We start from the raw sequence: 15,225 nt of genomic DNA on the forward strand, positions 1-15,225 counted from the left end.
GTATTGCGTTGCGACGGGAAATTATGGTATAGTTTGTGCAGAAGGCAGAGCCGAGTGAGCTTGCGGCGAATTTCTAGAGGAGGGAGGTTGAGGGATAGTTTGATACTGGTAATACTTAAGCGAGAACTGTATTGTGAGGTGATGAATCTGGCAGCGCGATTTTGAATTGCTTCTAATGCGTCGATTAGGTAATTTTGGTGACGGTTCCAAATAGCAGAAGCATATTCAAGTTTAGTACGCGTGAAGGTTTCGTAAGCTAATTTTCGGATTTGCGGTGGGCAGGACGTAAGCGACCTTTTAATGTAGCCAAGTGATTTTTCTGAAGCGGAGACTAGTTGTTCTATGTGCTCGGACCATGTTGGTTTACTTGTTTATTATGACGCCAAGATAACGATAGGAGTCGACCTGGGTTAAGGGTTGGAAGTTCACAGAATACTGGAAGGAAAAGTTAGTGCGCTTGCGCGAAACTTGCATAAATTTACATTTTTGTGTATTAAGCTGCATTAGCCACCACGAACACCAATTATGTATGTTAGACAAGTCATTCTGGAGTGTGATTTGGTCAGTGCAACATGAGATGCGACATTAAAGCACACAATCGTCTGCAAACAAAGGCGGATGGTGGATGAAATTTTGTCTGGAATATCACTAATAAAGATTATAAACAAAAGAGGCCCAAGAACGGAAACTTGCAATACACCGGAAACTACATCAACACGGGTTGATTCATTATTCGCGACAACAGTATACTGAACACGACCGGTTAGAAAATTTTTTATCCAAGATAGGGCTAAGGGGTCTATACTGAGACAAGAAAGTTTACTTATTAGACGGCGGTGTGGAACACGGTCGAAAGCTTTGGAAAAGTCGAGGTATATTACGTCTGTTTGAAAAGAAGAGTCTAGGTTAAAGTGAAGGTCAGTATAAAATTCGTACAGCTGTCTCTCGCATGACAGTCCACGCCGGAACCCGTGCTGGTTAGAAAAAAAGAAGAAATTTTGGTCCAGATGAGTTGCAATGTGGGAGTAGATTACGTGTTCTAGCAGCTTGCAGATAATGCATGTTAACAAAATAGGACGATAGTTTGAGGGGTCTGAAGGGCTTCTTGATTTGGGCACGGGGGTGACTTTACCTATCTTCCAGTCTTTAGGAATAAAACCAGTGTCAAGAAATTGGTTAAAAATAAATTGTAGGATAAGACTGGATATTAGTTTTGTGTTTTTCAGAATTTTAGCGGGTATATTGTCTGGGCCAGGGGAACACGAGAATTTAAGGTTGTCGATGAGATTTGCTATTCCTTCGCTTGTGACAAAAATGCGTGGCATCTGCGGGAAGTCTCTGGGCGGCAAGGACGGAACATCGGTGGAGGGTTCATGCGTGAATAAGGATGAAAAATGGAAATTCATGATTTCGGCGGAGTCAGTGGCGGAAACGGCCGAACCATCGGGATTAGTAAATGGCAAGTTTTGAGCAGCGCTGTTTTTAGGAGACAAATAGTTCCGAAACTTTTTTGGGTTGTCGCCCAGGAGTCCGAGGAGATCATGACCGAAGAATCGCCTTTTTGCATTTTTTAACAGTGAAGTGTACTCGCGCAAACATGTGCGATACTTTTCCCATTTAACAGGCGATTTCGATAACTTGGCTTCTCTGAAGAGGCGTTTTTTTCTTTTTTGACAGCCTCCTCAAGGAATTAGAGTACCATGGTCTTTTGGCATCCCCGCGAATACAGATTATAGGTACATGTCTGTCAATTAAGGACAGCAATTTGTTTTAAATAACACCCAGTTTTGTTCGACTGTTCGCGAAACATCACAATGAATAAACGTTTCATAGAAATCTGCCAGTTCATCATTTATTTTGGAAAATTGGCTTTGTTATAATCGCGGATGTACTTATTGAGAGGTTGTCTGGTAGGAATAGGAATGGAAAGGCCAATTAATAAAATTTTATGGTCACTGATACCTTCTACGCATTGAACTGAGTTTACAAGATCGGGAGTTAGACCAAAAATAAATCGAGTATGTTGGTACCATGAGTGGGCATAGTAACCATTTGGGCTAAATTAAACATAAGGCACAAATCTAGAAAGTTTCTTGAAAGGGATGAGTGAGCAGCTAGGTGAACCCAATCAATGTCTGGGAAATTGAAGTCGCCACACAACAAGAAGTTCGAACGGGGAAAGCGTGAAGTTACGTCTAAGACAACAGAGTGGAGTTCTTGTGTAAAATTATCGTCAGAGTCGGGAATCGATAACATGCGATTAGTACTGTTTTACTGATTGGAAAAGTTAGATTTACGCACAGGATTTCATGACGGCATTCTGCATCAATTCTGGAGGAAGGCAAACTAGGCGTTACAAGCGCCACAACCCCGCCTCTCCGGTGCCCCGGCCTATCTTGCCTGTGAATACAGTATGAAGATTTTGCCGAAAGTAGTTCGTTATCCTGAATGTCCAGGTTAAACCAAGATTCAGTAAATACCGCGAGATCAGTACTGTTATTTTCCAGTAGAGCTTCAACGGTTTCTCTTTTGAGCAGGTAGCTCCGGATGTTAGTAAGCATTACAGTTGCGTTATGGAAAGCTGAAATGGCTGTGAAGGGCTTGCTTGGAACGTTAGCATGACAGAGAGCGGACTTGTAGGCACGTGGAAATTGCTATGTGGTTAGTTGAACAACGGAATTGGTCATTGCATCGCGGGTGTATTGTTTCTTATCAATTGTCAGTTTGTCAAAGCGGATTTTCAAGGTTGCGTTACTTTGCTGCCCAAAAGAGTATTAATTTTGCCTTGCGAGGCGCACGCGTGCTGAATAGTCTTCCCGTATAAAGAAGGTTGTTTCCTTCAGTTTCCGAGAAGACTGGAGGATTCTAGATTTATCTTTGAAGTGCGCAAACTTAACGATAATTGGGCGCATTTTGTCGGTGCAGTAGCGACCGAGCCGGTGCGCACGCTCTAAAGCTGCGTCGGTGATGATTATTTCGAGGTTCGTGGCGCAAACAGAAATTATTTTTGCTTCAGATTCGGCCCAAGTTTCTGTATTTTCGTCTTTAATTCCAAAGAACAATAGATTCGATCGGCGTAGGCGGTTTTCAGCGTCATACCATTTGTTAGCGAGTTGTTTTACCTGAGAAGAAAGAGAAGCAGTTTCGGAGGGAGGGGGGGGGGGGGTTCGAGAGGTGGGCTTTTGCACTGGTTTATGTCGAATTTTTTTCAACCTTATATAGACGTGACGAGCGGCTGCCGACAAGATTTTCGATGTTAGCATGAGCCAAGCGGATAGATACAAGTTCATCCCGAATGGTAGATTGCGTAAGTTCTAAGCAGGATACCTTTTCTGCAAGGCTTTCTAAAGTTACTGGGGGTCCCGGGTTCATCTCAACATCACCCGACAGAATTAGAAGTAGACCGATAAGGTGGCACGTTGCACAGAATTTAAAAAGGGATTCATACACAGTTTTGCGGCAGAAGTCAAGCACTTCAGTGGGGCACGACACCGCTAACAAAAAAGGATCGTTAGAATGAATACAGAAGGCGCGGGGTACGTAACCAACCTGAATGAAGAACGACAATTTGAAGGCCATGCCCGCAGCGGTAGCGTGCCCCAACTGGCTAGAGGTTGACTGTATTGTTTTTAGAAGTGCCGTAGCTTCTTATCCCCTCAACTATTGTTTAATCTTTTCATCGCGTCTCGAAGGCCGCGCACTTGTGTAGGGGAAACTGCTCCCAGCGAGTGGTCGATGTTTCCAGGGGTGTCATCGATGTGCGTGGGCTCGAGTTAGAGCATCCTTGGCGGGTTCGTTTCGGTGCACATAACAGAAGCGCATTCAAGATTGATTTCATGGCAATACTTCTCACGGTGCTCCACAAGAGTGCAGCGTCACGTTTCCTTTCTCTCGTGGTTCCTGTGGCTTCAGCTATACAGCCAGACAGATCTCTGCCAAATGAGTAGTGACAATGCTGACGGAGAGTGACAATGCTGATCGTTAGGGTGACGGGGCCCTTCAGCGCTCTACTATCGTTAAAGTTAGGAGGTCCGTCAGCGTAGTGTAATCGTGATTACGGTGATGGGGCCCGTCACTGTATAGTGAAATTGTAATGGTGACGGGACCCGTCATAATAGCGATGCAGCTACAACGACGGGCCCAGCCACCGCAAAGCAATGACTACGGTAAGGGGGCCCGTCACCGTAGTGTAATGGTAAAAATTAAGGGGGGGGGGGGCATTGCTGTGAATTTGTAGTCGTTATAGATGCCATCGCCTAACGGTTCTGGTGGTGCAGTGGATTGAGGCGCAGTTGCAAATGTGGTCGTGCTCCAGGTCATCTGTTCATATTTCGTTTTCTTATTCTTTTAATTTTCAATTTTTATAGCGATGCGTCAATATTTACGTTACTACTTTCAAAGATTCGTAATTTTGCTTTTTTGCAAGAAAATCGTGTCGCTGTTTGTGTCGGTTGTTAGCCCTATACCGCGTTGATTTTTCGAGGCGCACTGGGTACGTTGTTGGTGTCCAACATGCTTTGTTGGTGTGCGACTTAGTTCGAGTCAAGCTGACCAACTGAACGTTTCTCTTTCTTTTCTCCTTTTTATATTGTTTTGAGCAATATTGTCTATTTTAAAGGCAGCATCCTACAGTGGAGCGACGGGAGGAGCAGCTGGTGAGTCGAGGTTCTCGCTGACGGATCCGGCTCGCTGAGTGGCAGCTGCCGCAATGTCCTGGTCTGAGGTCCCCCCCACCACGATATCCACTGAATACTTCAAGTGTAGCGAGCTTTCACCGCCAGCATTAGCGCGCGCACAGACACTACCACATCCGAGGCAGCAACGTAACGATGAATTTATGAGGTGGCCCATTTTAACAACGCTGCCAATAGTGACGGGCCTCGACACAGTGCTGCTGTTTGTGCTCTTACTGAATCGATTGGAGAAGTTTTTATTTGTTTTTTTACTGATGTGAGGTGACTGCGTTCAAGCTCCCTATGGCTACCTTCCCTTATCGTAGGATACATCGACGCTGCTACATGCACGTTCATTCTTGCGTATTCGTTTCATCGATTCGGTCACACCTTGTGATTTACCCAAGCCCACCACCCCACCATCAAGGACTTGCAAGTTAAAGCATCCAGATGACCGCCCCACCGTGGTGGTCTAGTGGCTAAGGTACTCGGCTGCTGAGCCACAGGTCGCGGGATCGAATCCCGGCTGTGGCGGCTGCATTTCCAACGGAGGCGGAAATGTTGTAGGCCCGTGTGCTGAGATTTGGGTGCACGTTGAAGAACCCCAGGTGGTCTAAATTTCCCGAGCCCTCTACTACGGCGTCTCTCATATTCATATGGTGGTTTTGGGACGTTAAATCCCACATATCAATCAAATCAAAAGCATCCGGACGACCGGTTCACGCCAACAGTGCATTTTGATCGCTAAGAACGATACGGAACACTTTTCGCTCCCACGGGACAAGCGTCGTCTCAGGATGGGAAGACAGCTATAGAGACCACACCACCGTGCGAGTATCTACTGCACCGTTGCGAGCTCGAATGTCCATCTACGTTTGCATATAGCAACAGCACACGCTCATGGGACAAAAAGGACGCGCATATCCCCTTGTTTGAAGGAGCCGATTCGATCACATGAATAAGTCTGTGTGTGATTTCAGGCGAAGTAGGCCCAAAGTCGGAGCTATATGTATAGTAGTCATATGTATTGTGGTTTTGGGACTTACAGAAACAGAATGCTCAACTACACAGTCCTCAGGGTTGGAACACATTCTATGTTGACCTGCACAACGTTTGGCATCAGCCCATACGTCGCCTTTATACAGCGACACAAAAAATACGCGGGAGGATGGATTTGGGAACATCTTATTATGTGTAACAAATTATCAGTTGGAGTTACGGTATCAATGAAAAGGAATGGAAACCCCGTTGAGGGTGGTCGTTCAATGCGATAATAAACTTAATTCGCACGCATACTACAGAATCTGCTCGCCGAGCGCAGTATCAATAGGAAATCATTGGGAAAGGTCTTCATTCCTGGTTGGATGTGAAAAAAATTTGATAGTTACATCCCTGATGAATGAACACGATTATCATTTAAAAACAAGTGACATTACTTGAAACAATAGTGGGAGAAGATAATGAAAAAACAGCGAAGTTTGCACCAAAGTCGGATACAAATGATTCTGCGCCACGAAATCCAGATGTTAGGGCTGTCTAACAACCGCTGCAGAAGGCAACATGATTTTCTTGCAGCGTTGCCTTGAAAAAAAAAAACAGAAAAAAACTAAAAAAAATCACAGTATATCCACGGAGTCAGTGATTGGTGGGGAGAATCGTTCGTCAGTCAGTCCGTGCTTTTATCCGCCGATTCGTTCTTGTTTCCATCCATTCATGCGTCCATCCGTGTGTCCGTCCATCTGTGTGACCATCGGTGCATACGTCTGTCCGTGCGTCTCTCCATGTGTCCAGCCGTACGTCCGTTCTTCCATCTGTCCATCCGTCTGTTAGTGCGGCCGTCCCTCTCTGTCTGTCCGTCCGTCCGTGTGTCCGTCAGTCGGTCCGTCTATCTAGTCAACACTCCAAGTACTGCCAATTCGCATCAATTCATCATGTATTCATCTTGTACAAGTGCCACCATCCAGCGATCATTTTAAGGACAGTTCTTTCGGGTATGTGCCACCGGTGGCTACATACACCATCGTAGGATGGACAGACCCACACCCTAAGGAGCTTTGTCCCTGAAATTCATATACGAGAATTCGAACTGACGACCTGCGTCATGACAGCTTCCCCAAATGCGCGTCAAGCCACTACGCCACTAGAGCAGCTAGACGGCAGCGTCTAAAACGACTACAAGTTTACGGCAACGGGCCCCCTCATTTTTACAATTACACTACGGTGACAGGCCACCTCACCATAGTCATTTCTTTACGATGAAGAGGCCGTCGCTATAGCTGTATCGCTATTATTACGGGCCTCATCACTATTACGTTTTACTGCGGCGACGGGACCCCTGAACGATAGTACTACGCTGACGGGCCCCCTCACTCGAACGATAACTACTGAATCGACAGGCCCCGTAGCCATAATGACTGCCAAATGTTTGCATCCAACTTGAATATTGCAGAATACTTACAGAGGCGCACATTGTCACAACTTATACACAATAGCTTGGTGATCTTTCTCAAATAACTGGGATGCTAACCAACCATTCGACTCCACGCCATTGTTATCGTTGTTTTAATCAAGACAGAATGACGTCTAGTTTACAGTTACCGTGTTTGGAGATCGTGGCGGTTACATCGATGTGACACATGCCTCACGCGCAGTTCACTGAGCTGGCACAACTAGAGAGCGTGCTTGAGCAAGCATGCTTGGCACTGGCCGTGGCCGAAGCCGCGGTCCAGTTTGAACACCGGCTGCCCATCATCGACACTGTGCTCATCCGTCCAACCCGCTCGCCCCGCGTCGAGTACACTCTCTGGGGTAACCTCGAAAGGATACCCAGCGCAGGGTTCAAGATCCGTCTGCAGGGACTCCACGTGGCCAGGATGACCATCGGTAAGGCCTGCTGGCGGGAAAACGCTTTCGCTGGATCTACAGTGCCCAGTTGTTTTCATGCCTATTTTAGAAATATTGCTTTTTGTGACACATTGTTTTCTGATTGTATGGGGCAACTTACCGTAGGTATAAATGTAAAAGAAAGCAAAAAAATGCGTAGGAACCGAAGCCATGACGTTCGTAGAAGTTCCCTCTTACATGTTTCTTCTATCTTACCCAAGTTCGAGTATCTGAATATATATGTCTGTACAATGCCTAACCTTCTTTAGTATATCCGCAATGTTTAGCATCTTGTATCCTGGTTCAATGCCTTGTTCTATTGTTTTGCTACATGTGCTATTGTTGCCTTGTGCTATCGTTTGGATACTGTGCCATCTTGTATCGCATCATCGGACCCTATTCTAGCCTTTGGCTATGGGTCCAAACAGTTTTTTTGATCTATCATGTTGGAATTGAAAATATTAAAAATAAATAAATAAATAATATTGGGGTGTTGGGACGTAAATTTCAAATAAATTTTCCAAAAATATGTATAGTACACGTGTAATAACCTAAGTATTTGCTTGATAGACCGATACTTTCATGTTGGAATTGAAAATAATAAAAATAAGTAAACAAATAAATAAATCATACTGTGGTTTTGGGACGTAAATTTCAAATAATTTTTGCAAATATTATTTATAGTTCACGTGTATAAACCTAAGTATTTGCTTGATAGACCGATACATTTAGGGCTACACGTCTGCTAACCACGAAGCTATGGCAAAACCTAATCCGTTTTTATTTAACAAAGCCACGAACGTGTATGCCAGCTGGCTCTCATAGTAGGACATAAAGTGAACCTCTCTCGTGAACTCACTGGCATAAGCAGAACGAACCGCCGGAGAAAAAGACTCAGACAGGCTAGCTGGTGTTTCAATAGGAGTATATAATCTTTGTCAAAGCTGCCTTGTCCTCCTTGACGCGTTAGCACGAATTAGGTTAGGGTTGACATCATGTCCAGTGACATGATGCCACTGGAAATGACGTCAACACTAACCTTCTTCAAACTAACATGCCAAGGATGACAAGGCACCTTTGACAGACATATAGACTGTAAACAAAATAAGCCGAGATGGGAGTAAATGACTTGTCCTCTCGTGCATGCCCCGATGGGGCCGGAGGCAGTAAAAATGCACTCCCCAACAGGACGGGGTTTCTGGATGTATTCAAGGAGGTTTTATTTACATCCATCGGGAAACTTTTTTCAGATCAGTATGGAAGTATGGGAACGAAGCACGTATGGAACGAAGCGCATAGCAAACAAAACGCGTGACTCTGAGACGGGCGTGCGCGCCCGACTCAGAGTCAGTGCACGCCTGTCTCAGAGTCACGCGCTTCGTTTGCCAAGAAAACTGCCAGATAGTGCTCATGTTTCCCGTGTGACGTGACGTGATGCGCTCGTTCGCCTCCGCTGCACGCTCGAGGCACTCTAACGCAGTGCCTCCAGAATACCGTTCAATAATTTCTTGCGCAGAACATCAAATAAATGTTTTGTTCACTCTCTCCACCCGAAAGCTTATCATCTTTCGACGACATTTGCAGATTCACAAGTAGATACGGGGCCAATTTTTCGCTCTCTTTTTCTCCGTTCCCATCACACAGTGTACCCCTGGCCTTCTCGGTTGACTGCGTGTGGCGCGCTGGTGTTCTTGCGCGCTTACGTGAGGCATATCGAATGCTTTTTTATTGCAATAGCAATTATGTGAACACTCTCAGCTGAATTTCGCCGATGGCGTTGACTTCATGCACCGTATATATATATATATATATATATATATATATATATATATATATATATATATATATATATATATATATATATATATATATATATATATATATATATATATATATATATATATATATTATGAAGTCTTGGTAGTCTGAGTTTCGACAGCGTTTAATTGAGGAAAGACCTCGCAAAACGAACGGGCAGAGCCAGTACACAGACGATGACGATGATGATGAACCAGAGTGGCAATGAGGACAAAGAGACAAGCGGATGATGGTGATTGTGATCATGCAGGGATGAGGACGATGCAAGTAACAAATGCCCACACTAATTCCCCCCACTTGGAAGCGGACACCCTGGCCGCCGTAAGTCAAAGTGACGGGGAACGTCGCTAGAAAGGTTTCATGCGACAAACGTGGACAATCTCTGTGCTGCGGTAGCGGCAGTCTGTTGGGGCGACAAGTGGTGTCACGCGATAATTAACCGGCGAAGTCTGTTCTAAAACAATGTATGGCCCGATGAAGCGTAGTTGGAATTTGTCACAGAGACCAGGAGTGCGAATAGGTGTCAAAAGCAGCACCTCGTCACCAGGTTGGAAAGACACAACGCGGCGGGATTCGTCATAGGTGATCTTCCGCTCGTGCTGTCTCGCTTCAGTATTGATGCGAGCCTGATGGCGAGACTGAGCCAGGCGGGAAATGTATTCTTCGCTAGAAGGCTGACACGAATTCCCATGGCTGCTAAAGAAGGAGACGTCGAGAAAGGTAGTCGGGGTGCGTCCGTACACGAGATAAAACGGTGAGTAGCAAGTTGTTCGCTGAACGGCGGTGTTGTAAGCAAATGTCAGGAATGGTAAAAGAGTATCCCAATTTTTGTGGTCGGGTTGGACGTAAACGGCTATCATGTCTGCAAGGGTTCGGTGAAATCTTTCTGTGAGACCATTTGTCTGAGGGTGGTAGCTTGAAGCTGTCTTGTGAGTAGTTCCACAAGCGCGGAGTACTTCATTTACCATTTGTGACAGGAACACTTTGCCGCGATCACTAAGCAGTACACGAGGAGCCCCATGACGCAGTATTATTGCGTGAAGAATAAAGTCTGCAACTTCCACAGCTGAGCCTGTAATAACAGAGGAAGTCTCAGCGTATCGTGTCAGGTGGTCCACGGCGGTCACTATCCATCGTTTGCCAGCAGATGTGACGGGGAGAGGCCCGTAAAGGTCAACACCTACAACCTCGAAAGGCATTGACGGGCACGGAAGTGGCTGTAGAGGTCCAGCAGGTGCAGACGTGGGGAGTTTACGACGCTGGCATGGGTAGCAGGAACCGACGTACCGCGCTACACTAGAAGAAAGGCCAGGCCAGTAATAACGACATCGAATGCGGTCAAGAGTTTTTTTAAAACCAAGATGACCAGCAGTCAAGTCGTCGTGGAAGGCTTCGAGCACCTGAAGTCGAAGAGAGCGTGGCAGTACAGGAACCCAGCGCTGACCGTCAGGGTGGTAGACGTGGCGGTAGAGAACCCCATTGTCCAGCTTAAAGTGCAGGAGTTGATGACGAAGTCGCGCGTTTGGTGGATGAGAAACTCCCGAAAGGTGGTCCATCATGCGTCTGCAGTATGAATCGGACCGCTGGTGGGAGATAAATGTTGCCTGGTCGTCCGAAAAGGGTTGCGTTATTGATGCGAGCGTATGAACTTTGATAGATGTGGCGTTTGAGTTCTCGCCAACGCTGATATGGGTAGTTGGAAGTGTGCAACGAGATAAAGCATCGGCGTCTCGATGTTTTCTGCCTGACTTGTAAGTTATGTCAAAGTCGTACTCCTGCAAGCGTAGTATCCACCGACCCAAGCGTCCGGACAAGTTTTTCAGTGTAGAAAGCCAGCATAAGGCATGGTGGTCCATAACGATTGTGAAGTGACGGCCGTGGAGATAGGGACGGAACTTCTGGACCGACCAAACCACAGCCAGACACTTTTGCTCAGTTATAGTGTAGTTCTTTTCAGCAGGGGTGAGTACGCGACTGGCATATGCAACAACTTTCTCTAGGGAAGACTTGTCGCGTTGTAGAAGAACGGCTCCTATACCATGCCGCTAGCGTCGGTATGAAGGATAGTCGGTGCGGCTTCGTCAAAGTGGCAGAGCAGAGGTTCAGACGTGAGTGACCGCTTCAACAGCTCGAATGCCGTTTCACATTCTTGAGACCACAGAAAGGGGACGTTCGAAGCGAGTAGTTGGTGTAATGGAGCAGCAATAGAAGCGAAGTTCTGGATAAACCGGCGAAAATAGGAGGCGAGGCCAAGGAAACTGCGAAGCTCCTTTGGTTTTTCGGGACGCGGAAAGTGAAGGACTGCAGAAATCTTGTCAGGGTCGGGCTGGATGCCATCTTTGCTAACGACATGTCCTAAGACCTTGATAGATTTGCTAGCGAAAGAGCATTTCTTAGTGTTTATTTGAATCCCGGCGCCAGCAAGGCACGTTAGAACTTGATCCAGTCGTTCTAGGTGCTCACGAAACGTTGACGAAAAGATAATAATGTCGTCCAGGTAGCACAGGCAACTTTTCCATTTGAGACCGCGCAGCACGGTAGCTATCATGCGCTCAAAAGTCGCGGGTGCGTTGCAGAGCCCGAAAGGCATCACGTTGAATTCATATAGCCCGTCGGGGGTTGCAAACGCCGTTTTATGCTTATCGTCTTCATGCATGGGAATCTGCCAGTACCCAGAACGCAAGTCGATGCTTGAAAAGAATTCCGCGCCTTGTAGGGAATCAAGGGCGTCGTCAATGCGTGGCATAGTGTACACGTCCTTGCGTGTGATCTTATTGAGCGCCCGGTAGTCCACGCAAAAACGCACAGAGATATCCTTTTTGCGGACCAAAACAATGGGAGACGACCAAGGGCTAGATGAAGGACGGATGACTTCCCTTTTAAGCATGTCCGCAACGTTTTCTTCTATAATTTTTCTTTCAGTTAGAGCCACGCGGTAGGGTCGGCGGTGTACGATAGATGTCCCAACAGTTTGAATTCGATGTGCTGTAGTATTAGTGTGGCCCAGCTTAGACGAGCAAATGTCGAAAGAATTTGCATGTTTCTGTAACAATGCGAGCAGCTGCTGCCTCTGTGAATATGTCAATTCGCTGCTGATAGCGGTGGTAAAGGCGGAGGAAGAAACATGCTCACCGAGGCAAGGTTCTTTAGATGTGATGGCCTGAAGTGGCGTGACAAATACAGGCTCGAAGTCAGCAACATGGGCCACAGTAGTGCCCTGTGGCAGTAAGATCTTCTCCGGTGTAGAGTTGACAGCGGTGACAAGTGCCGAGCCATTGCAAAAACGAACGACACCGGACGGAAGAACTATACCTTTGCGAACGCAAAGTGGTGACGGTGAGACCAATGCATCCCCGTGATAGATGTCGTTGGACGTAATGCTGACAATTTGCTCTTGTAGTGACGGCAGTTCGATGTCTTTCGCAGCGACCAGACGAAGTGGCTTCTGATTGTCGTCTTCAAGCATGTAGTCCGTGTCAGCGAGGTGAACGACGCGTTGTCCACAACAAATCGCCGCGGAAGCAGATGATAGAAAATCCCACCCTAAAATTAGTTGGTGAGAGCAGCGGGACAGGACAGCAAACTGGACATGATGGCGGATGCCGTCGATGAAAACACGCACAGTACAAAACGCGGAAGGGCGAATGACGTTCCCCTGGGCAGCAACTAATGTGGGGCCATCGTAAGGCGTCATTACTTTCCTTAAATGTTCACACAAATCAGCACGTATCACAGACAATGTCGCACCTGTGTCCACCAAAGCATCGACTCGCACTCCTTCTACTTCCACAGAAACCATGTTACACGGGCCCGATGGAGGAATTTCAGTTCTGATTCCGAATGCAGTTTTTTCTCCACAAACTGCATCACTTAGTTTTCCGAATGAATTTCAGAGGTGAATGAGGCGGGCCGAAGTGGAGAAGTGGAACGGCGGAAGGGCGAAGGCGAGCGGCGTCTCGTGTTTCGGCTGTTTCGTGGTGCAGTCGATGCAGGAGGAGATGGAGAACGGTGCGGAGGAGACGAATAACGCCGACCTTGATAAGACGCCCCGGCGTACAAATCCCGTTCACGCACGTCGTTCCGACGCTCATCTTGCTGGCGCTTTCGGCAGAAACGAGATATGTGGCCGCGATAGCCACAGTAGTAGCAAACAGGGCGAGACGAGCGCCACGGTGGGGAATAGAAGACATTCGAGGCACCTGTAGATAGCGCGGTCAGGTGGGCCGGAGGGTCAGGGGGTACGGAATGGTAGTTGACCGGGGGAGCGGCAGCAACTGACGCTAAGGATGGACGCGGCAATGTCGCGTGGGCGTCGCTGGGAGGCACGGCAGCAACTTCAGGGTACGTGGGTATGGGGCGTGAAGCATGTGGCTGTACGGGCGCAACGCCGGTCAGCGTTGTAAGTTCCTCCCTGATGATGTCACGTAAGGGCCTTCCCGAAGGCTGTGTAGGTCGTGGTGTAGGAGGTGTGAAGCCCATGGACCGCAATTCTTCGCGTATAATGTCCCGGATGAGGTCGCGCAGGTGGCCATCTGACGTGGAGTGGTGGTCGCCAATGTCTGGTTGGAGGCGAACGGAGTCCAGCGCATCAAGGTGCTGGCATGTCGTCACGACATCAGCGATGGTAGCTGGGTTTTGCACAGTGAGTGCATTAAAGGCAACAGGCCCAATGCCTTTCAATATCTGGCGCACTTTGTCCGATTCCGGCATAGATTGATTGACACGCCGGCACAGTGCGAGGACATCCTCGATGTATGAAGTGTACGATTCACCGGGATGTTGTCGGCGAGTATCAAGTGTCCTCTTCGCGACGGCGGATCGAATGTCTGGGGTGCCAAAAACGTGTCGCAGCTGCTGCTGGAAGGTAGCCCAGTCGGGTAAGTCAAGGACGTGGTTAAAATACCATGTCTTTGCTACTCCGGTCAGATAAAATGGGACGTAACGCAGTTTGGCGGCCTCGTCCCACCGATTAGCGACACTTACGCGGTCGTAGTCGTCGAGCCAGTCTTCTACGTCTTCTCCACGACGACCAGCGAAGAGCGGGGGTTCCCGCTGATGTCCGTGTATGTAAATAGGAGGGGCAGCTTGCGTCGGTGCGTGGTTGATGACATGAGCGCCGGTAGGCTCGGTCTGGGACATGCTGCCTGACAGTGGGCGCAATCGGCGACCTGAACGAAGCTCCAGCGGGTAGAGCTGGCTGCGGGAGGTAAGAGGACCGAAAATCCACCTCCACCACGTATGAAGTCTTGGTAGTCTGGGTTGCGACAGCGTTTAATTGAGGAAAGACCTCGCAAAACGAACGGGCAGAGCCAGTACACAGACGATGACGATGATGATGAACCAGAGTGGCAATGAGGACAAAGAGACAAGCGGATGATGGTGATTGTGATCATGCAGGGATGAGGACGATGCAAGTAACAAATGCCCACAATATATATATATATATATATATATATATAATGTGAAAACGCAGGAAAGAAAAAATCCAGAAAAGGCCACCTGTGCGCGCAATCGAACGTGAGACCTCCACGGCGTGAATGCGAGGCGTTAACCACTGAGCCACCGAGGGGTACCGCCTTCAACGATCACACGGCAAGCTATTTATATCTACCACTTACCGCTGTTGGCGGGCATCTCGGGTGGGGGGGGGGTAACTATAGCGTCTTCGCCCTGCCGCGGTGGCCTAGTGGCTAAAGTACTCGGCTGCTGACCCGTAGGTCGCGGGATGGAATCCCGGCTGCAGCGGCTGCATTTCCGATGGAGGCGGAAATGTTGTAGGCCGGTGTGCTCAGATTTGGGTGCACGTTAAAGAACCTTAGGTGGTCGAAATTTCCGAAGCCCTCCACTACGG

At 47.7% G+C, this 15,225-nt stretch overlaps 1 protein-coding gene across 1 annotated transcript in view; it reads left to right on the forward strand.

Moving 5' to 3' along the window:
• LOC142775023 (serine/threonine-protein kinase haspin homolog) overlaps positions 1-15,225 on the forward strand; it is a 62,324-nt gene that overhangs the window by 29,560 nt on the left and 17,539 nt on the right. The window contains exon 10 of the mRNA XM_075876309.1: positions 7,325-7,556. Coding sequence (XP_075732424.1) covers positions 7,325-7,556 — 232 coding nt within the window. The remainder of the gene's footprint in view (positions 1-7,324; positions 7,557-15,225) is intronic.

Source organism: Rhipicephalus microplus, chromosome X (genome assembly GCF_043290135.1).
Source record: "Rhipicephalus microplus isolate Deutch F79 chromosome X, USDA_Rmic, whole genome shotgun sequence".
Taxonomy (NCBI): Eukaryota; Metazoa; Arthropoda; class Arachnida; order Ixodida; family Ixodidae; genus Rhipicephalus; species Rhipicephalus microplus.